The sequence below is a fragment of the Ornithorhynchus anatinus genome, chromosome X1 (assembly GCF_004115215.2).
Source record: "Ornithorhynchus anatinus isolate Pmale09 chromosome X1, mOrnAna1.pri.v4, whole genome shotgun sequence".
In the NCBI taxonomy this organism is placed as follows: domain Eukaryota; kingdom Metazoa; phylum Chordata; class Mammalia; order Monotremata; family Ornithorhynchidae; genus Ornithorhynchus; species Ornithorhynchus anatinus.
In genome coordinates, this window is record NC_041749.1 from 104,331,580 (window position 1) to 104,353,317 (window position 21,738).

At 47.7% G+C, this 21,738-nt stretch overlaps 2 protein-coding genes across 4 annotated transcripts in view; one reads left to right on the plus strand and one right to left on the minus strand.

Annotated features, from left to right (window-relative positions):
- Positions 1-21,738, plus strand: part of LOC103170973 (centromere protein P) — a 267,419-nt gene that overhangs the window by 245,113 nt on the left and 568 nt on the right. Inside the window, exons 7-9 of one of the 2 annotated variants that reach the window (XM_029049913.2) lie at positions 6,677-6,756; positions 9,599-9,690; positions 11,841-12,209. In XM_029049913.2, coding sequence (XP_028905746.1) covers positions 6,677-6,756; positions 9,599-9,690; positions 11,841-11,959 — 291 coding nt within the window. In that variant the 3' untranslated portion in view covers positions 11,960-12,209. Of the gene's footprint in view, positions 1-6,676; positions 6,757-9,598; positions 9,691-11,840; positions 12,210-21,738 lie in introns of those variants that run through there. The other variant, XM_039910098.1, reaches the window with a different exon arrangement.
- The window catches only part of IPPK (inositol-pentakisphosphate 2-kinase), a 52,187-nt gene continuing 44,935 nt past the window's right edge, over positions 14,487-21,738 (minus strand). For both annotated transcript variants that reach the window (XM_029049908.2, XM_029049909.1), the window contains 4 exons: positions 21,497-21,647; positions 19,940-20,042; positions 17,973-18,052; positions 14,487-15,858 (listed from right to left, as the gene is read on the minus strand). In XM_029049908.2, coding sequence (XP_028905741.1) covers positions 15,633-15,858; positions 17,973-18,052; positions 19,940-20,042; positions 21,497-21,647 — 560 coding nt within the window. In that variant the 3' untranslated portion in view covers positions 14,487-15,632. The remainder of the gene's footprint in view (positions 15,859-17,972; positions 18,053-19,939; positions 20,043-21,496; positions 21,648-21,738) is intronic.

The window sequence follows — 21,738 nt, forward strand, 5'->3', positions numbered from 1 at the left end:
CATAATATAAAGAAGTAAATTCTAATTTTCACCTGGGTATTTTTCCATTCAGTATAGTACTTCTCACACAGTAGGCACTTAATCAGTACGATTTCTATTATCACTACTCAATTTGGAAGTGGGAGGGTGGGAAAAAGGAGAATTGAAAAACCAGCTTCAACTGAAGTAAGTGGACTCGCTGTCAGTACAGAATTCTGGAGACGTTTGGTTAAGGTAGTCCGCTAGTCCGACTCTTCCAAATTATTCACTGAAGTAGAAAGTTTCCATCATGGCGGTCAAACGCCGCTCTCCCCTGATGTCTTTTTGCTAACTAATACAAAAAATAAGATCGAGTCAGTCTTATTTTAGTGAGGTGGTGATTAAATTCGACAGCGACTGACGCACTTCAGAGGACATCCCCTGAAGCAACCCGAAAGGTTAATACAGCTGAGCAAGGGAATCTCAGGTCTTGTAGCCGAAAGGAACTTCGATGCAAAGTAATCATCGATGCTGATATTTAGCAGCAATTCAGGAGCCTTTTCTCTTGCCGAGCCTTTTCTCTTGCCGGTTGTGTTTGGAGACGACACGTGGGAAAGCACGAAGGCTTGCTAATAGAACAAGAAAGTAAGACATGCCATACTGTTTTGGACAAATTGTTTCATCCGTCCAGGACTCTGTCTCTGACAGGGAAACCAGGATGCTTGGGAGAACCATGTGGAGGCTCATCTTCATGGACCAGCAAACAAACATCCCTCCCTCACTTTTTCCTCGTAATTTGGGGGTGCCTATTGTATACATTTCTATTAAATCCTTCTTAAGATTCTAACTTTGCTCACTACTTCCTTAACTTTCCCGCTAATCGTTATGCACCTTTTGCCCAGGTAGACTGTAAGCTCCCTGAGAAGTAGCGTGGCTTAGCGGAAAGAGCACGGGCTTGGGAGTCAGAGGTCGTGGATTCTAATCCCGGCTCTGCCACTTATCAGCTGCGCGACTTTGGGCAAGTCACTAAACTTCTCTGTGCCTCAGTTACCTCGCCTGCAAAATAGGGATGAAGACTGTGAGCCCCACCAGGGACAACCCGATTGCCTTGTATCTACCCCATCGCTTAGAACAGTGCTTGGCACAGAGTAAGCGCTTAACAAATGCATTCATTATTATTACTACCAACTCTGTTATATTGTGCTCTCCCAAGTGCTTAGTACTTGGGAGATGGATTGATTTTGCTTATCCACATGCTTTTAGAGCCTCAGTGTTGGAGGGGTACTGCCTAAATATTGAAAATATCTACCTGGATCCTTAAACCGAAACACTCGGAGCCGGGATCTCTCCGTCTCAAGTTCAGCAAGGAAAAATGAAATGCCAGGAGATGTCAGTGATTCAATAGGTGCCACTTTTTCATCTGAGACTGAAGTAAATCAGTATCCCAGGGCTGTTTTTGAAATAAAAATAACATACTGTTTTTATAATCTCAAGTCTGGGACTGCTAGCCTTTATGTCCTGGCCCAATTCCAGTTGGATAACTTGTTTGGTCTACTTAAAAAGGCCATTCATTTCAAGTCGATACAGTCTAATGCGGTGGTTCATTCTCTTCCGTGGTTTCTTGTGCAGCCATCAAGTCAGAATGCTAGAAGGGCCCTTGTGAGATCTCTAGACCGTAAGCTCGTTATGGGCAGGGAAGATGGGAAGCAGCGTGGCGTAGTGGAGTCAGAGCACGGGCCCGGGAGTAAGAAGGTCGTGAGTCAGAGTCAGAAGGTCAGGGAGTCAGAGGTCCCGGCTCTGCCACTCATCTGCCGTGTGACCTTGGGCAAGTCTCTTCACTTCTCTGGGCCTCAGTCGCCTCATCTGTAAAATGAGGATTGAGACAGCGAGCCCCACGTGGGACAACCTGATTACCTTATATCTACCCCAGCGCTTAGTACAGTACCTAGCACATAGTAAACACTTGACAAATGTCATCATTATTACTAATTCTGTGGTACTGTATTGTCCCAAGCGCCGAGTCCAGTGTTCTGCGCATAGTAAGCACTCAATAAATCCCAATGATTGATTGATCATTTAGACGGCCACCGGGCTCCAGGGAGAACCACTGCTAATATCGCCCATATTAGCATCGGCCTGTTTCCATTCCATTTGAAACTACCATTGAGCAGGCTTCCAGGGAGGGAGTCTGCACAATCTCTTGCGGTAGCCTAGCCGAGTGTGGTATGTTACTAGAGGGCTGTTATTACAAGCTTCTGGGAGAACATTGTATATTTATTTGCGTGTCCTAGCATCTTTGAATAAATGGCGCTGCATATAAATGTCACCAGTTTAAAAAAAAATTTTTTTTTTTAAGTGAAAGTATCAGTCGTAATTATCGAGCGCTTACTGTGTGCAGGACACTGGACTAATAATGACTTGGGAGAGGACAATATAACAATATAACGGACGGTCTTCCGGTGAGTGAATTTCTCTTTGAGAATACATTTTAAAATGTATCGACATGTCTGTGTGATCTCCCAGAGCTTCAGTAAAACTCTGCAACAGGGAACGTGTATGCCAACTCAGTTCTATCGTCCTCTCTCTTGAACAAAAGGAAGTGGGCTTGCAATCAATCAGTCAATCACTGGTATTTATGGAGCACTTACCGTGTGCAGAGCACTGTTCTAAGTACTTGGAAGAGTACCAATCAACAGAGTTGATGGACACAGCCCCTGCCTACAAGGAGTTTACAATTAAGAGAGGGAGGGGCGTGAAGTTAGAGAAACTTCAGTGGGACACGAAGACCAATGTCTTTACTAGCAGGAACTGTTCAGTTCTCAGTGGCCGGAGAGCACGAGAGGAAGCGTGGCGTAGTGGCTAGAGCACGGACCTGGGAGTCACAAGGTCGTGTGTTTTAAACCCGCCTCCGCTAATTGTCTGCTGTGTGACCTTGGGGAAGTCACTTCACTTCTCTGGGCCTCATTTACCTCATCTGGAAAACGGGGATTGAGACTGTGAGCCCCACATGGGACAGGGACTGTGTCCGACTCGATCTGCTCTTATCCACCCCAGCGCTTAGTACGGCGCCTAGCACACAGTAAGCCCTTAACAAATACCATCATTATTATTAGTCAGCCTTCTCTCTTCTCTAGACCAAATAACCCCAATTTCTTTTACCTTTCTGCTCTTTTCCCCTTCTTTCCCCTACCTCTCTACCCAGTCACGGTCCCGCCCCCTTGCAGTTGGACACCAGGCTCCAAAGGGGCCGTTCCTGGCTTGGAGCCAGGATTTCTGAGAGGTTTTAGAGTCTCCATCCCCAGAGATCTTGTAGGGAAGAATAGACACTCTCTATCTGGAGGCAGGGGATTGGACCAGACAATCTTTCCCCGGGCCCTTCCAGCTTCATGACTTAGCGTAATTTCTCTAGTCGGTAAATACTGCTTTGAACGGAGAAGGCAGACGTGACTTCCTCCGAAGAGAGCACAAAGGAGCATATATGGGGTGGACGGCAAGCTAGTGTTTAGGGATCCTTGCCATTCATTTCTACCTTTGTTTCTTCACTGTGGCATAGAGTGAATTTCCTTTTTCGGTTAGTCAAGACCTAAAGGCTTCTTAAATGCCCCTCGACTATGTTTAATAAGTTCCATATGGTGCATGCTAAACAAATCCTTAAATGTGCTGAGTAGAAAATTGCTGACTGTTTCATTTAAACTACCACGTTCACTTTTTTTTTTCCTTTATATTCTTCAAGCAGATGGTATTAATGTAAAAGGCCTTGTGGTTTAAAACTTAACCAACGCTTTCCATTTGCAAACTTTGGTCTAGGTTTTCTCATGTACTTTGTTTTGCTGATTTAGTAGTTCCATTTGCCCGTGAGCTTTAACTTTGAAAGACGAGTACTGTGCCGCAACATTCAGTTTGTTTTTAGGTGCTTGGATTCAAATATTTCTCTGCTACTACTTCAGAGTAACCTTCAGAACACTCGTTACAGTGGAAACATTGACAGAAAGTTTGCGGGCTAGTTGATCTGGAGGCCAAGTTTAAAAATGTTTCAGACCTGTGACTCCTGCAGGACCTTTCATGACAGGAGCCCTCTAATTCCATCCCAGCTCTGGTTTTCTGCTAATGAGAGTCCATTATGTGCCGAATTCCTTAGAGATAAATGTTCTTTCAGATGGCAGTAGCTCTAGCAACGGCTGTTGTCTTGACACACGTAGCTGAAATGCGTCAAGAAATAACAGTAGCACATCTATTAGCATTTTCAGTGTTGCCCCTTGCAGATATGAACAGTGGATGCTGAGGAGAGCTCGCCAGGCAGAGGAGAGCAAACCCCTTGACTAAGAAAAGCCCCGGGTGTCTGACCTAATGATCCGGTACCCGACCCAGTGCTGAGCACACAGGAAGGGCTGAATAAATGCCAGAATTATTATTAGAAACGAAGGAAGGAGGTTCTTCACCTTGCCCCACACCCACCCCCGCCGCCCAACAGCTCTTCACAGAGCTTCGGGACCAACATTTTGAAGTCTCCAACTGCTCCCCCAGCCCCCAAAGCACCAGTTCCTGTTAGGGTCAGGCTACCAAATGCGGCCACCTCAGGGTGCAACTGGGCCCCGTGAGCTGTGTGAGGGAGAAACACCTTGAGTGGGTGGCCCATGGCCTCCCTCCCATGAAGAATGTAACTGGAACAGCTCTGAACCCACTTGATTTTCTGCTTGGGAGTTATGTAGTGTTTTCATTTTGGGGGCGGGGGTAGGGGGGTGGAAAGGGGTGCCGCACGCTCTTTTGCCCACTCCCCCAGACACATAGAGGAGGAAGGGTCCAGCCAGGAATGCTACCCTGGGGGTCATTTCCATGCCCAGGCCCCCCAAAAGACTGAATGCAGTTTCCAAAGGCAAAGCTGCTAACCAACTGGGGCGAAGCCCACTAAGGGGGTTTCAGTCGTCGTCGCCGCAGTGTCTGGATCACGAAGTGCTTCGCCCGGTCCCGTGGGGATAGACTGCAACCTGGGAGGGAACTAATCAGGTTTAACTCAAGCTGATCATCTAGTCTGATTAGGGACCCTCCCGAGCGGCCCAGGTTCCTATTTTGTGCCTTCCACGTTTTTCGGCATAATGAAGAAAGGGCTGAAAAGAACCTGATTGATTGGTAGCGTGTTGCGTCAACTTGGGACTTGCGTTCTAATTAGTCACTGATGAATGGCTGACACGTTTCTCTGTCGTCTTGAACGTTCGGGTGTATTTACTTTGGCAGTCTATGTTGTTGAAACATGTCAGACCATCATAAGAATAGTTTGAAGTAGGATCAAAGCCTTATATGTCACTAGTTGCACTCTTGGGTTCATTGTTTGGAGAGACAAATGAGACATCCCAAAAGTCGACATTTGCCGCCACAGAGGATGGGAAAACTTGGGCTACTGTTTTTCTGACGAGGAAAGCAAGGGATTTTAAGATGCCCTTTCCAGCCTCACTGGCAAATATGGTGATCCTGAAAGCCCCTCATAGGACTTAAAAAGTAGGCAAGCAGGATCGCTATATCGGGAATGTTTGCAGGCATGGCTTGGGGCTGTACTTGGTCTGAAAACAGGACTTTAACCTCCCTCTTAGGCCAAACCTTATCCCTTTCGCCCTTCCAAATTCTACCGACAAGGAATCGCTCCTCCTTGAAGCCTTCCCCTCATTCAAGCCACCTTCCTTTGGCCAACCCAGGTCCTGAGGCCATCCAAGGAATCGCTCCTCCTTGAAGCCTTCCCCTCATTCAAGCCACCTTCCTTTGGCCAACCCAGGTCCTGAGGCCATCTCCCGGCTCTTGGATGTCTGTCTCTATAAAAGACCGGCTTGTAGCGTGGTCGGCCTCTTCGTGTTTCCGTCATTTGCGTTTAGGGATCTTTACATTTGTTTCCTTAGCCTTCTCTGGACCCCACTGTATTGCAAGCGCCTTTAACTACTGTTTTCAGCTTGTTTGGCCCCCTCCCCAGGGGGCACTCACTGCTGACGGGCTGCGCGGTTCTGTGCATAAAGACACGCAGAGTCAATCCCTAGATCAACCAGCATTTATTGAGCACCCACGGAGTGTTGGTGGGGGAGGTTCGTGTTAAAGATCAGGCATGGTTTCGGCTCTCAAGGAGTTCACAGTTGAATACAGGAGACAAGACAAAGACAAGTCAGCACAGATGAATGAATGGAGGTGATGTAATTATAAATTGAAGAGGTGTGGGGTGTGAAGTGGGCAGGTGGGATGGGAATACTTTTAGAAAGGGTCTCTTGTGCTCTAGTTTGAAAGGGTGGGGGGTGGGGAAAGAGAGGGAGTGGAAGAGAAAAATGGACTTGAGTAGGGAGTCTGTTCCACGCCAAGGGGCAGCTTGAGCCCAGCCTGGCAGTGAAAGTTGGTGTTGAGGTTAGAGTGAGGTTTAAAGACCTGATTTCATTTGATGTTTGAAACACCTCAAGGGTGCTTTGGCTTGAATTCTCCCCAAGAACTGACATCGAGGCAGCACGGTGGCTGTGGATTCTCCTGGGTGGGGAGAGGAGGTTGGGGGAAAAGTCCCGGCAACAAAAAGGGAGAGCGCTCCATCCACAGGCCCCCCGGTTAGCATTTCGCGACGAGTGGCGTCGCGAGAGCCGGCCCTACCTGACGGGGCCTTGGATGAAGGGGCAGGAGAGTGAGAGCGGCAGTTCTCAAAGTTCTGATAAATAGCGAATTTGGACTAATGGCGTTTAACCTCTCTTTGGCCGCGTAGGAAAAATATCCTGACATTGTCAGCCTGCCTGAAGGAGCATCAGCACGTTACATGACTATAACGAACCCCCGCCTCCCTGGGTAAGTCAGAATCGCGATGGAGTAAGGAGCAAAACGGAAGCCATTTCTCCGGTCTGAACTAGGATGGGAACGTGTTTGCTTGGGGGCCCCTGAGCTGGGGCTGGCAGTCACGCCGACCTTATTCCACTCGCCGGCGGGGCAGCTCACCGGGCAGAGGTGGCTGCCGCTGCTCCGGGCTTGGCTGCAGGAAGTGATGATAGGGGTCCCACAACCGGCGCCCCTTGGGCTGAGGCATAGTGTCTCTTTTTGGCGTTTTGTGGGGCCACAGTCTCCAGGCTCTGGTGTTTGTTTTTCCCTCCCATGCCCTCCCTGCCCCTCCCCACTGTGCCTCAATCTCATCTCTCTCACCGTAGCCCCCGCCCTTGATCAGGCCCTCCCTCCTGACTGGACCTTCCTCCCCCTTCATATCCATCAGACCGCCACTCTCACCATCTCCAAAGCCCTACTGAGATCACGTCTCCTCCAAGAACCTTCCCTGACTCGCCTCTCATCTCCCCATCCTATTCTCCACCCCCCACCCCACCCCCACCCCGTGTCGCCAGTGCACTTTGGGTGCGTAGCCGTTAAGCGCTTTGATCCTCAGCCCACCCCCAGCCCCACGGCACTTATGTACCAATCCTGATACTCTGCTGCCGCTTCCCCGCTCTGTCGTTTCTTTTAATGTCCGTCTCCCCCGGTATGATTCTAAGCTCCTTGAGGGCAGGCAGGGATCATGTCATTCGTTCGGTCCCATTTACTGTGGGCAAAGCAGTCATTCCTTCACTCAGTCGTGTTTATTGAGCGCTTACTGTGTGCTAAGTGCTTGGAAAGTGCAACTCGGCAACAAATAGAGACAATCCCTACCCAATGGGCTCACAGTCTACAAGGATCTCAGCCAGAGCACCACACTAACCGCTCAGGAGAGTACAATACAACGGTAAAAAAACACACGTTCCCTGCCCACAATGAGCTTATACATTTCTACTGCATATTGTATATAAGCGCTCGATAAATTCCACAGCTCGATTAATGGCTGCTGCAGCCTTCTAAACCGACCCTTGGCCCAGCTCTGCCTTTGGAAAGGAAAGGTGGAGGAAAAGTGAGAGGGACATCCTATCCAGGAAAGGAGACAAGTAAGACCCAGGGGAGGACGGGCTGGGAAGGGGAAGGAAAGGAAGTCCAGAATCGATGAAAAAGAGATCAGGGGCCCCTCTCAGTCTCCGTAGTCTCTTAAAACTGGCAGGCAGTTCCCCGTGGGAGACGATTTCATCTCTGAGAAATGATTTAAAGGAAACACCTTTGCAATAATACTTGCTGTGGAATTTTCCCATGCGAAGGAGGTTTTTCCCCAATTTGAAGTTGGGGGAGAGGGGGGCAGAGTTTCCATTAAAGGAAACCTGGCATCATGACTGTTGGGAGTTGTTCATTACTAGGATTGGTCATGGGTGATTTTGGAATCAAAAAAACCTTTTTCTTCACACAGTGAATAAACTCTGGTTGGGCGGCTTGGGTAGAATTTGTTTCGATAACAAATATGACGAGGGAAAATGAGCTGCTCCCTCAACCGCTCCCTTAAGGCTCATTTAAATGCAGCATAGCTGCGCTTTTCGGGCTTTTACTTGCAATTTCACTAATCTTATTACGCTTGTTATTGGTTTGGGGTTGGGTTGTGTTTTTTTTTTTCCTTTCCCCCTGGCAGACTGGGTAGAGTTCAGTTTTCAAAGCAATTCATCCCCACTCTGCTTCCTTCACTTAATCATTCAAATCCAAATCATACCTTACTCTTTACACATTTTCTGATTCACCCTTCACGATAAAACCAAGACCAAATCTTCATTCTTACTTCATTTCACATTTCACCCCGTAAAATAATTTAGATGGTTCTCCTAAAACTGCAAACATCTGGCCTTTGCCCTTATCTTTCCTACAACACACTTCTTTAGAGATTATTTTTGTTTGTGCCATTCTATCTTTGCTGCTTTGAGAAACTTCCTTTCCTCTGCATTGTTTTGACAGTCTCTCCCACGCTAAAGAGCATCTAGCTGGCTCCGCCGTTCATGGAGAGTGTCTTTCGGTCACCTCCCGCTTGCTCTAGTTAGTGGGGCTCAGGGCCAGGATGGACCGAGAGGCTCCATTTGACTGGCGTGGAGAGAGGGAGACATGCTGCTGCTGGGAACCCTAAAGCAGGATGTGACTTCTCTTTTCCTTAGGAATTTACGGCTTCAAGGTTGCAAGATGAATGCGTTGGGCCCCTCTCATGATTCCCCCAGAGGGGGAATAATTGCTTCGCTCTTTTCATTTGCCCCCCTCTCCCGTTAAATGATTTAGACCAATGTTTCCCTCAGTAAAGCTTTCAGGGATCCTGCCTCCACTCCGAGAGGCAAACTATCAATATATTTCAGCTACAGGAGAGAAACTTCTCTTTTTAAGGGGAAATTACAAATCACAGCCCAGAGCAGACTACCTGAGATCATCAAGCTGGAGGAGGGAGCCTGGGGGCGAAGAAGCAAAGAACCCCCAGTTCTCTTCTCCTGGGATTAGAACTTGAACCCAGAACTTGGAAAGTCTCTTGTCCTCCCCTAGACTGTAAGCTCACTGCGGGCAAGGAACGTGTCTCCCGACTCTGTTGTGTTGTACTCTCCCGAGCACTTAGTACAGTGTTCTGCACACGGCAAGTGCTCAATAAATGCCACCGACTGATGGTCCCAGTGAAGGCTGTGAGGGAAACAGGCTGGGATAATTGTCTAGAAGGCAGGGAGCAAGGCCAGAAGAGAAACTGCTTCTTTAGGGATCACCTTAAGGAAACTAATGTTGAGGTTTATAGGAAGTAACTTAATTTGGGTGTCATTCCTGCCCATTCTAGATTTGAACTTGTCATCGTTTGGGTGATACAGATGACTGACGACGGAGTAGTCTGGCCCAAATTGGATCTACTGGTCAAAATCTCAGAACAAGGTATGCTTTTCATTTCTTATCTCGTCACATAAAGAACTGACAGTCTATCCCGGCTCTGTCACTTGTCAGCTGTGTGACCGTGGGCAAGTCACTTAACTTCTCTGTGCCTGTTACCTCATCTGTAAAATGGGCATTAAGATTGGGAGCCTCACGTAGGACAACCTGATGACCCTGTATCTACCTCAGCGCTTAGAACAGTGCTCTGCACATAGTAAGCGCTTAACAAATACCAACATTATCATTATCTACTTCCTCAAATTATAGCTAGAGGATGGACCCGAGGAGTTGCAGCACGACCTAGTCGATAGAGCACAGGCCCGGGAGTCAGAGGACCTGGGTTCTGATCCCGGCTCTGCCAGTCTATTGTGTGACCTTGGGCAAGTCACTTCACTTCTCTGTGCCTCAGTTACCACATCTGTAAAATGGGGATTAAGACTGTGAGCTCCATGTGGGACATGATGGGCTTGTATCATCCCTAGCCCTTAGTACGGTACCTGGCACATAGTAAGCATTTAACAAACACCATTTTAAAAAAAAAGAAATCCCATTTAATTACAGCTCCACATTTGAGCGTTCTGCCCGGCCCCTGCAGAAAACCAGGCTATGGATTCGGTTTCTACCCGCATGCACATAATTCTCAGATTTTACTTCTAGCTGGAGTGTGTGCTCTTTATTGTCCTCCTCAGGTGCCTCACCAGCAAGGCAGACTAAATACGACGAAGGCCTCAGATGTTTCTAACGCTTCCGTACAGGACTACAAGTCCATCTGCCTTTTGACTCTCTCCACTAAGCCTTACTGATAGTTGCCCCCCCCCAAGATATAGTGTCACATCTGGCCCCGCAAGCTTCCTTCTCCTGCTATCCCCTCTTCTGCAGGCCATTCCACACTACCAAATGTCTCCTCTCTTACGGATCCAACTTGATGGGGAGACCCTTTTACGTTTAATGTCCGGCTTTGCCCCAACTTCTGTGATTTCTCTCCCTACTCCCTCTCCACAGGCTAATGGATAGGACGCTGAAGACTTGTTGATGATAATGCATTTGGAATAACTGTGGTAGTCATTAAGCACTGACGATGGGCCAAACAGTGTACCGAGCACTGCGGTGCTTAAGTAAAGCAATCTGGATGTACCGCTAGGGCGGAACACGAACCAAACCCCTGTTCATCTCAGGGGTGAGAGAATGTTCTTCCCACTCCCTAGCTCTGTCTCCTTCCCCTCCCTGCCCTTTCACTGTTTCTGCCCCAGTTGGTGAGTGTTTTCTTACAAGCATGTTATTCTTTTAAGGAGAGTTACGTCTGTACCGAGCCCCCTGGAACAGGGAAAGAGCCGGGCTCTTTATTCTACCCCTCGCTCTGTCCTGGGCCTGCTGTGTATTCTCAGGTTACCTGGGGTGCTGTGCCTGAGTTTCCTCATCTGTAAAATGGGGACAAAATGAGATCACTTGGGGAAAGCCCACAGCAAACTTAGGTTATCAAGCTGTCTTGTATTACAGCTTTATTTTCATTGTAATCAATGGGTGTGGGGGATGGCAGATTCTTCACCTAGAGCGAGCCACGGTAGTGGCTCATGAACAAGGGGAGATGAGCACATAGACACGGAAGGGAAAGGGGCAAAAAAGAGCAAAAGGGCTAGAATGCATTTTTGACTACGGTGGGGGGGGGGGGGGGGGCGTGTGTAGGGAGGCAGGTACCGTGGAAGGTGGTGATTGAGCAAAAGCTCTGTGGAAACCGTGGGGAACCATAAACCCATGGCGGGAGAGTGGGGCAGGGGCATTCGGTTGGAAGCAGTTTGAACTGCCTTATTGAATGTCGACAGGGCCGATGAAAAAAGGATTGTAATACTTAAACTGGGGGGAAGCGGCAAGAAAAGGAGAGGAGTAAAAGGATCGGGGAGCCCTGACCGCAACAGTGACTATGGAAGTTGAAAAGGACGGGAGAGGCAAAGAGTCTGTGTTGGGGGTTTTTTGGGAGGAGGGAAGGGTTGGAGAAAGCAGTCAAGAGGCCAGAATTTTACTTCCTGCCAACTGTATGTAAATCAGTTATCTTTTACAGTCTCCACAGTCAATGAAATAGGTGCACTCCACGGTAATTTGGAAAGTTAATTGCCCCAATATTTTTCTTTTGGGGGGGGGTGTCTTTTGTCTTGCAGCCCTCGCCCTGGACAAACTGAAGGTTGTAGAAAATGCTCCTCACTCCTTCCGAACGCTGCTGTGGGTGTTTGGGATTGAGGGCGCCTTTGAAAAGTTGATAAAATCATTTTGCCTGTAAAAATGAAGACTCAGTCATTCAGATCATTAAAATTCCTTTCCAGCTGCTAGTGTGAGATTCTGCTGGTTTTGCAGTCTGTAATTTTATTGAATATAAACATTAGTTATTTTCCATTTAGAAACCATACCCATAAACCATGCTATCTGTACAATTATGGCACGTTATATATAAATTGTCATACATGAAAAATAAATACAGCCATTTAAATACAAAATGCCAAATAACAGTTACAGGTATAGAGTAAGTCTCATTTCTTAATAAGTTTTAACGCTTGCATCACTAAATGTGCCAGAGTGGTTTTTATGCCCTTAACATTTCCTAAACACCTGGGAAAGTGTTTTTGTAAGTCATATGCGGTCAAACTCAGTCCATCAAAAGTGGCAAATTCATTTCACAGTCCTATCGCAGAAGTCCAGCCATCGGCAACCTGGAGTTTCGGTGGGAGTCCAGTGGACTTGGGCTGACTGAACGGAAGAGGAGCAGTCACCAGCTAGCTGTGTGTGTCACAGTGGACTCTTGTTTTGAAAGCACCCCCCCCCCCCCAAATTTGGAAAACCCAGGCCAGTTCCCTGTTCGTGTCACCCTTGGTCTCCCAACCAGTGCCCTTTCCCCAAGCCCCTCCCACCCGTTTCAGTGGCCGTGACTACGGTGGCCAGATTACGGCCCTACTGGGCACAGGAGAGCCAGAGCACTGGGCCAAGGATGACTCCCCCCCCCCCCCCTCCAGTGGGGAGCCCCCTCCAGCTCTTGAGTCCCACCCCAGAGTCCTTTCCTGATAGCATACAGTTATCAGAGAAGGGGTGGGGATAGTGCAGCTGCTTCCTAGACATTCATTTTCTTGATCTTGCCCTGACTAGGGCAGTGATAACTTTGAAAAGCTATAATCAAAGCGTGTCTTATAGCGTGTTCTCCACTTCCAGTACCAAGCACCGGATTTTTCCACCCCCGTGGAATTTACAGTACTACCCTCAGCAGAATAAATAGTCTTTTTTCCAAAAAAATGTATTTTGCTACATTCACATTTACCCCTGCTCTTTAAAAGGGCTGTTTTCACAAACAAACCTAGCCAGAGGTAAAGACACTCTTCAAAATGCTGAGACTTGCCGGAGTGCAGGGGCCGAAATCAGCACGAATAAATGTTCTTCTTGTTGCTTTGAAATTAACAACAACAAAAAAAGATCAAACATGCAGGGAAGAAATTACTTTGGCTTCCCTCTGACTAAAAGCAACATGCTCCAGCTACTGGCTGCGCTGGGAATCAGGGGCCAAGGCAAAGCCCTGGGGACTTCTTGGCACTTGCAAATCGCTACTCCTAAAGCAAGGCTGGTTGGAGGTTTTCCCTGTAAGGAACCCCTTGAATTTTTCCCCAAGTCTTTCACAGGCAGACGCGATGGGGGGGAGGGCGGGGGTGTGACAAGCATAGGAAAAATACACTCGGTTTTGCCACGATGTTGTCAGAAACTTTCTTCTGAAGACACACACACCTACTGAGGTGTCAGAAGAAATGGATATGCACATGCATGTGGCATCAGATCGGACAAGTATTACACACCTCCCCACCCCCCACCCCCTCTAAAAAATACAGTCAGACTGGTTGTATTAAACACTTCCACTGTCCAGGGTCAAGCAATGCTGGAACATGACTGGGGCCCCTCCACTCTCCCCCTCTGCTGCTGATTCCTAATTCAGGTCTGAGTGCCTCATTTTAAAAGACTGGATAACAAAACACATTTTATACACCGAAAATCTCTCTTAGGCACTTGCAACCAAGACCCAGTAAGTACAAACAGTAAAACAGATGGCAGCAGCCAAGCAGAGTCAGCTGGGAACCAGACCTGACACTGTGTTTCTGGAGAATTTCATTTACCCAGCAGAGGGAAGGCTTCAACGGGGCAGGCGGAATCCACCAGGGCCAGAAACCGACCAATATGCTTACAGATGGTAAACCGGTCTGAAATGGGTTAGCCTCTCCTCCCTCAAGGATAAAAAACTGTAGAGCAAAGGGTTTGGAATTACAAAGATGTGTTATCTCTCCAAAGCCTGGAGACCAGCTCCCCCCCCCCCCCCCCAACCAACTCCTCCACCCCCCCCCCCCCGCCCCCACCCTCTCCACACCAGCCCACACATGACACCAGACCAACTACCCCTCAAGCTCCAGTCCGGGACTTCCCTCTGGGGGCTGAAAGGGGGAAGACCTTCTCCAGCTTAAACATGCACAGTGATGGGGGTGGGAGGAAGCAGGGGATGTTAAACTATGATTAGTAGTTACTTGTAGCATTTTTCCACACAAAATAAATTAGATTACCTTAAAACAGAAGGGTTTTTTTTTGCGGTACAGGAGGCAAATGGCCTACACAATCAGCAATTCAGTAATCCTGGCCCCTCCAGGCATGTCTGGAAGCATCGTTCAATAGCTCAAAGCTTCAGAAGTGCTGACATTAGACAACGTGATGCCTACATTTTCTCCCGAACTCCAGTATCTGACAAAGCTTTCATGCCAGTGAAATATTTTCTTCACATGCTTCCCACATGGCAATACAGTCATAAACGTGGTCAAAAATAGTTCGTTTATCATCAGTTCTTCAAAAGGATGGAAGAAATAGTCCAATGTAGAGACCCACCGGACCAACAGGAAGAAGATTCAGGCCACGACTGGGAAACCGGTCAGTGGCATCGAAGCACAATCATCTGGTTTAGACCAGTCTTCATCATTGAGTCCAAACTGAGAAGCGTTGATTCCTCTCGTATTAAAAAAAATAAAACAACCTTCCACCCCACTAGTGATTAAAAAGCCAAGTCAAAGACAGTGATTTAACAGATTACCACAATGTTACCATCCATAGCAGCACATACTGGGTAAAAAATTTTGTCCAAAAAGAAGCATCAAGTCAAAGCTTTATGATTACCATCCCAAAATTAAAACAAGGTGGAGCTGGTAAAGTCCCTAGTAGAATTCATGAGTTGTAAAAGTCCTACTTACATTTGTACAAATTGATACATAAAGCTTTCAAGATATACATAATCCCTTGGACCCTGAGCCTGGAATTACCAAACACAAATGCAGAGCAAACTGAATCTGTGTCAGTCTGATACGTATCACTGCCCGAGGGGATGTTACACAATAACCTCAGGTATTGGGGGGAGGGTTGATTAAAAATCAAGCAATTTAGTTGGGGGGCGGGGGGAAAATCCCAGCTAGCATCTGGGTTTTAGTAAAAATTTTTAAGTTCAAAATGCATATGACGGTTATGATGGGTATACTCATTTTTGAGATCAGAAGCTTGATGTAAGCAATAAGGCTTTTTCATTTGAAGATTGTATCCGAGTTCTGCGTCTTCAAACTAGTAATCGAGAACATTTCCTCCATAATTCATCATAGCATATAAATTTTCAAACATGCACCTTCCAATCACTCTGTTGAGCGGAATGGCACATGCCATTGTTTAAAAAAATTTTTTTTTTTAATCAATGCATTCCTTCAAGTCAAATACTGGAAGATGGATTTAGTGCTCTTCAATTTCACGGCCTTGAAAGGTAAAACCACTTCAAAAGTGGTTAAAAGCAAAAACATTCACAGCTGAAAAATGCACTGAATAATGGAAAATTCATGACTATTTCATTAACCTTCGCATTCTAAGCTGCTCAGGTTCAAAAGACATTGCGGGAAAAACTATTACACCTTATGGAGGACTAATGTGCAATCTTCATTCTCCTTGAACCGATTTGACATCAGAGGGTCGTCTTTGGCCTGGACGTTCTTCAAAAAATAGTTGACGATCTTGCCATCGAGTTTGTATTGATGGGGAATGCTCTCATAGGGTTTGAGATCTAGATCCAGGACTGAGACTGAGAAGGTGAATCTGGATTTGGATGCTGGAACTACAGGTCTTTGTTCGGAGCTGAAAAAAGGACAAAAATGCTCCCGTCAGGATACTTAAACATTCACTGCAATTAGCCGACCACCTCAACTCGGGACATGGCATCCAGAGCTCGGCTTCAGAGCTCCTCACCTTTCCAGATAAAGGCTAACCGACACAATAACATGCCAGTTGGGCCAGACTTTCAGCTGCTCTGTTGTGGCTCTTGCCCAGTGAAAGGGAGTGAATGGGAATTGGGAAAGAAAAATTAAAAAGAGGTAAAATCTGGGTTTCATCTTCTATTTCCCATTATCTTAGACTAGCCTCAGACAAATGTCTTCTCCAGGAAACAGTCATTAAGTGAACAAACTCAGTTTGGCAGAGATGATGTCTTCTATTGCCTTGGTTTCTCTCAACCGCCTCCCTTCCCCGCAAAAAAACACATATCTACCTTCCCTTGTCTGAGAGCAAAGAATGTCTTCAATACTAACCTACTGGCAAACAAATCATATTAAAGTGGAAAATGTTCTGATAAAAACATTCACTGAGCAGCAGCTAGAAAGCCATTCCCATTATATCTTACTAAATGTGTTCTCATGAACTGGGTGACTAAGGAGAAGGCTGGAACATTTTGTTCACCTTTTTCAAACATAAATAAGAGCCGAGTGTGCTCACATGTGGGGTTCAGGGAATTCATCCTTATTTTCTTACATCTACTAAGTCACATAACTTCAGATCCAAGCCAGGGTTTTTCTGCTTGGGAAAAGGTTCAGGAACTCTCACTGGCCAAGCCCCAGGGGTGGAGGAGAGAGTAAGGCTTCAAAATCCAGGGTTGTTCTCAGATACACCAAAAATTAACGATGGATTCAAAACTTAGAAGGTCTCCTCCACTCTCCCCCCATCCAGGTGCCTGCCCTTCCCCTCTCCCTCAATTTTCCTGCTCTTCTGACCCTTTCACTCATCTTCTTTCCTTATCCTTGTCCTCTTTTTCCTTCCTTTTCATTTTGCAACCAAGGCAAAATGAAGCCCCAAATTCCACTCCCCAGCTGCTGTTCTCTTTTAGCCCCTTTCCATTCAAATGATCCCAATCCTCCCTGCTCATTTCTTCATGGTTCAGGGCTTCCCACAATCTCTCCTCTCATCTCCCTCAGGGTTGACATCCAAAGCCCTAACACCAGGCATGTATCAAGGCCCAGAGTCCTTTTCCAGCAGCAGCAGGAGCAGCAGCAGCTCCACTGTTCCACATTCCTCCGGGAGGGCCGAGAGAGAAAGATCTTCTAACCACAAGGCCAGGAACACTTCTCCACAACGGCCCTGTGAAACCCAAGAATCTCCCTTTTCCTTGTTTTTCCTCCCCCTCCCCCCTTCACAGTCACTCAAGAGCCCCAGAAGTGGAATCCATAGATCGGATTCCTCGGCAAAGGCAGCGGTCACCCTCGGCATACCAGGAGGAAGCTTACCCTCTGCACCGGAATGTGCGTTTGAGACCCAGGTTTCCTGGTCCTGGTTACCCACCGAACGGGGAAGCTCCTACCAAGCTCCTTTCCCCAATCTCTGTCTCCTCCTCTTGGTTCCTCACTCTACAAACCTCAGCCATCTCTCCCCCCACCCCCCGCCCCCCACCCCACCAATGCTCATTCTTAGACACTGCAGCTGAGAAGGTGTGAATGCCGGGCAGCTTGAGATATTCCCAGGGCTCCAGCTCTAGACTGAACGCTCGTGTGGGCAGGGAATGTGTCTACCAACTCTGTGGTACTCTTCTCGCCCCTGCGCTTAGCCCAGTGTCCTGCACTGGGTAAGCGCTCAATAAACACCTCTGATTGACTGAAGGGGGAGAGGGCCTCCACTTCCAGTTTCTAGAACCAGAAGCACCGGTTCAAGAGTCTCGCTTCTTCCATTTACACGTGGCGAGTTTTAAGGTCACACTCTCCTGATTTTAGCGCAAGGTGGCTCAATCAACCCATGGTATCTATTGAGTGCTTACTCTGTGCAGAGCACCGTACTAACCACTTGGGAGAGTACAATCTAACAGAGTCGGTAGACACTTTCCCTGCTCACAATGAGCTTACAGTCTAGCAGGCTCGGCAGAAGTTACACGATGCACTTACATCACGGGGGGAAAGAAGTGGAGGTAATATTTACAGATCACCCCTTACCATTCATCCTGCTGACACGGTGAAAGAGCAATCATAATGGAGCAGTCTTTAGCAGTCATAGCCACTCTATACTGCTGGACCTATTCAAAAGAAGGCATTATCAACAGGCTACAAGTTTGGATACATTTCATGGACACGGAGCCACATAATGGGTCACCCGAGGGAAGCAGCTTGGCCTAGTGGAAAGAGCTCGGACCTGGGAGGCAGAAGCCCTGACTTCTCAACCCGGCTCCATCACTCGTCTGCCGTGTGACCTTGGCCAAGTCGCTTCATTTCTCTGTGCCTCGGTTCCCTCGTCTGCAAAACAGGGACTCAAAACCTGCTCTCCCTAGACTGCAAGCCCCAAGTGGGACCTGATTACCTTGTATCTACCCCAGCGCTTAGAATAGTGCTTGACACATAGTAAGCACTCAAATACCACAATTCTTCTTCAAGTTGGCGATGTGGGGGAGTTATAGAGTCCAAATCTAACCATCACCTGGTCCCCCCACCACGTGTCCTGGATGCCATTCAATCCCCCTTGGTATCTTTCGAGTCTTGGCCGTCTGGGCCAAGCCTATCACCACGGTGGCTTTTATCACCATGGTGTCAGTAGGGAATGAGCACCTCCTGTGATCCAAAGGGCAGTTAGCATCGGGTTGACTTCTCATGTAGCAAGCCAAATATATCTTTCCCTCACCCCTGTCCTAAGGTGACCCTGGGGTACCGACCATCTCAAGGACAAATGCTATCTCGTGACCTCCTGAGCCAGCAGGCCGAACTCGGAAGTGAGGGTGGGACACCGCCCCCACGACCCAGACTGCCAGATTGACAGCCCAAGCTGGGAATACAGAAAGTGCCCCTCGCCCCCGTGCCAATCGAATTAGAAATGGAGGAGGGGGGAGGGCAGAGATTGGATAAACTGAGGCTGGAAGCTGGAATGGCCTCAGGGCACAGGTGATATATACCTGCCGCCTCTAACCTTCTGGGCGGAGGAACTGGACTTGCAGCAGCCGGCTGCAGGTCGCCTCTGTCCAGAGCGTGAGAAGGCCGCTCTGCCTGCACCGAGTGAGGAGCCGTGGGATGGGTGAGTGTCCCGTCCTGCCGAGCGCTCGTGGGGTTGGAAGCCAGACCCTTCACCATGGGTATGTGACGTTTAAATGGATTTAATGTCTAATTGGGTGCTTCCCCAGGGGGACGTGAACAGGTGGGAGCTAGCCGCCTCACTGAGTGCGAGTAGCACATAAGTGGATCTGATGTCTAAGTGGGTACCTCCCGAGTGGGATGTGAACAGGGTGGGAGCTAGCCACCTCACTGAGTGCAAGTAACCATAAGTGGGTAATGCATAACTGGGTTTAACGCATAAGTGTATGTAACTCATATGTGTATGTAACTCATTAGTGTTTAACGCTAAGTGTATTTAGCGCAAAGGTGTATTCCTCCTGGGTGGGGCGAGCACATGGCGGGAGCCAGCCGCCTCACCACGTTGTGAGTAAATCATAAGTGGGCTCGGGTGTCCGCCCACACATGAGTAATATATCAGTGTATTCCTCCCGTTAGGGAAGCTCTAACACCATATTCCTCCCAAAGGGGAAGCTTTAACACCATATTTCTCCCAAAAGGGAAGGCCGATTGTCGCGTCTAAATAATTCAATTTGCCCCGTGGAATCAGTTCTATACAAAACTCAGGTTTTCCATCCCTGGCCCCTCTCTCTCTCTCTCTCTCTCTCGCCGTGCCGATTCCAAAAGAACCTGTCCCCGGCAACGGGTGACAGCCCCCTGCCAAGAAAAGGGCATTATTACTTATGGCTAGTTTACAACTTCTAGTTGATCCCAAATCACCCCCAGGATGCACCCCTAAAGAAATGTGGCAGGAAAGAAAACTGACCTGAATTTACACTAAAAAAAAAAAAAACCCAGTCAGTTTCCTAAACACTAAGAGAGCAAACTGAGTGAAGATCATCCCCCCTCTTCAACAAGGCTGTTACCTTTGTCAAAGCGTATGCTAGAGTTCCGTCATCTTCGGTTGAAAGATCAAGAAGTCTTTTATAAAACGCTTCGTTATATGGTCCATCTATTTGTAATGTGCTTCTGCCAGACGCGGGAGAAAAGGGAAGAGAAAGGAAAAGGGTAAGGCACAAAGACGACTGCGAAATGTTCATACAGGGCAGTACAAGTCTAGCCTCAACAGGTTCCCAATTACTCTAGGGTGAGCCTCCCCCCGCACACACACACACACACGCACCCAAGGGCAGGGACCGGGTCCGATTCACCCCCGTTATTCCCTCCCAGTGCTTAGTACAGTGCTCTGCACCCACTGGGCACTTAATAGCAACGATTTGTTGAAAGGCCCATTGGACTCCTAGTCCTGATTTATTAAACAATTTGCTCTAAGGATTAACTTTCAACGTTCACCAGCAAGGAGACATAGAGTTCACCGAATAAGTTCAACCCAACGGAAATCGCTGAAGTGCAATATCTGGAGCTGTAGTGCCCTCTCGTGGCTCATCTACTGTTATCAAATAATTCAACCACGGCCCCTTTAGCTCTAACAGCCTCCATAGAAGTAAGTACCCAAGGAGTCCCGGTTCCGGTAAACGGCTGTGGTTATCGCTCACCATAAACCACCACTCTTTTAGAATTCCTCGGCCACTTCCAAGGCTTCCAACCAAGACCCCGAGGTTGGGCCAAGAAGAGCGAGGGCAAGTTGCTAGGAGATGGTCAGTGTTCGGGAACCCCCGAGCCTCCTGTCACCACCAACCCTCCTCATTTCTAGACTTAAGACATTGCCAAGACCTCTGACACACACACACGCACGCAGAAATAGACAAAATATAAGGAAAAATACATACACCACACACTCCAAGGAAACACGTACAATGGAGCGACAGAAACCTTCAAAGGACAGAGAAGGTGTCCCTACTTTGGGAACATTTTTTGGTCTGTTTTCCCTCACTTTTATCCACAACTAATTCCATACCGGATCTGGTTTGAATGCCTCACCCTCGATTTTAAGGTGGTGAATGGGTTGGGCCCAGTAATTCACCGTCTAGGATGGTATAATCTACTTGGGGGAGGGTTTGGGAGGAGGGAGGAAGGAGAGAGAGAGCCTGAGCCCACGCGTGTGTGCATGCGCTCTCATGTATGTATGTATGTATGAATGTGGGCGTCAGAGAGGCTTGGTTGGAGGTCATCCAATCGCCAAATTGGACAGGTTCACAAAAATAGGCAAAAGGAAAAGCAAAATCCCTTCCATTGTGCCCTTCTGCTCAGCATTTCAACTTGCAAGATTGTTCACCTGTTCTTTTTCCTCTTCAAGAAATGTAACTGCCCACGCAGAGGAAGCCGGAACATTACACGGAACGTGGTTTTATCTGCTGTTTTCCTCTCTGATTACTCCTATAGAAAACCTACAAAATTTAGGTTTTGTAGGTCCCGAAAGAACTCAAGAAACCCTATCTTTCACCCACAGACTTCACACGGCTCCATCTTATTACACCTGCTCCAAAAGACTATGCCGATAGAGGAAATAGTATAAGTGTTACCTCTCTTCAGGAAACTCCTCTAAGTACTGCTCAACTCTGTTGTACAACGGGTAAAGTCCCTCAATGTCCAGCATATCCAGCATCTGGGCCTGAAGGGTTTTGTACAAGAGACAACCCTTTGGTAACCCTGAGCTTTCCAGTTTGTTTTTACCTACAAAATACACAATCAAGACAACATGCTCATTTTCAAACAATTAAGTCGCGCTTTCAAATTAGCCTAGGAAAATACTGGGAAATGCTGA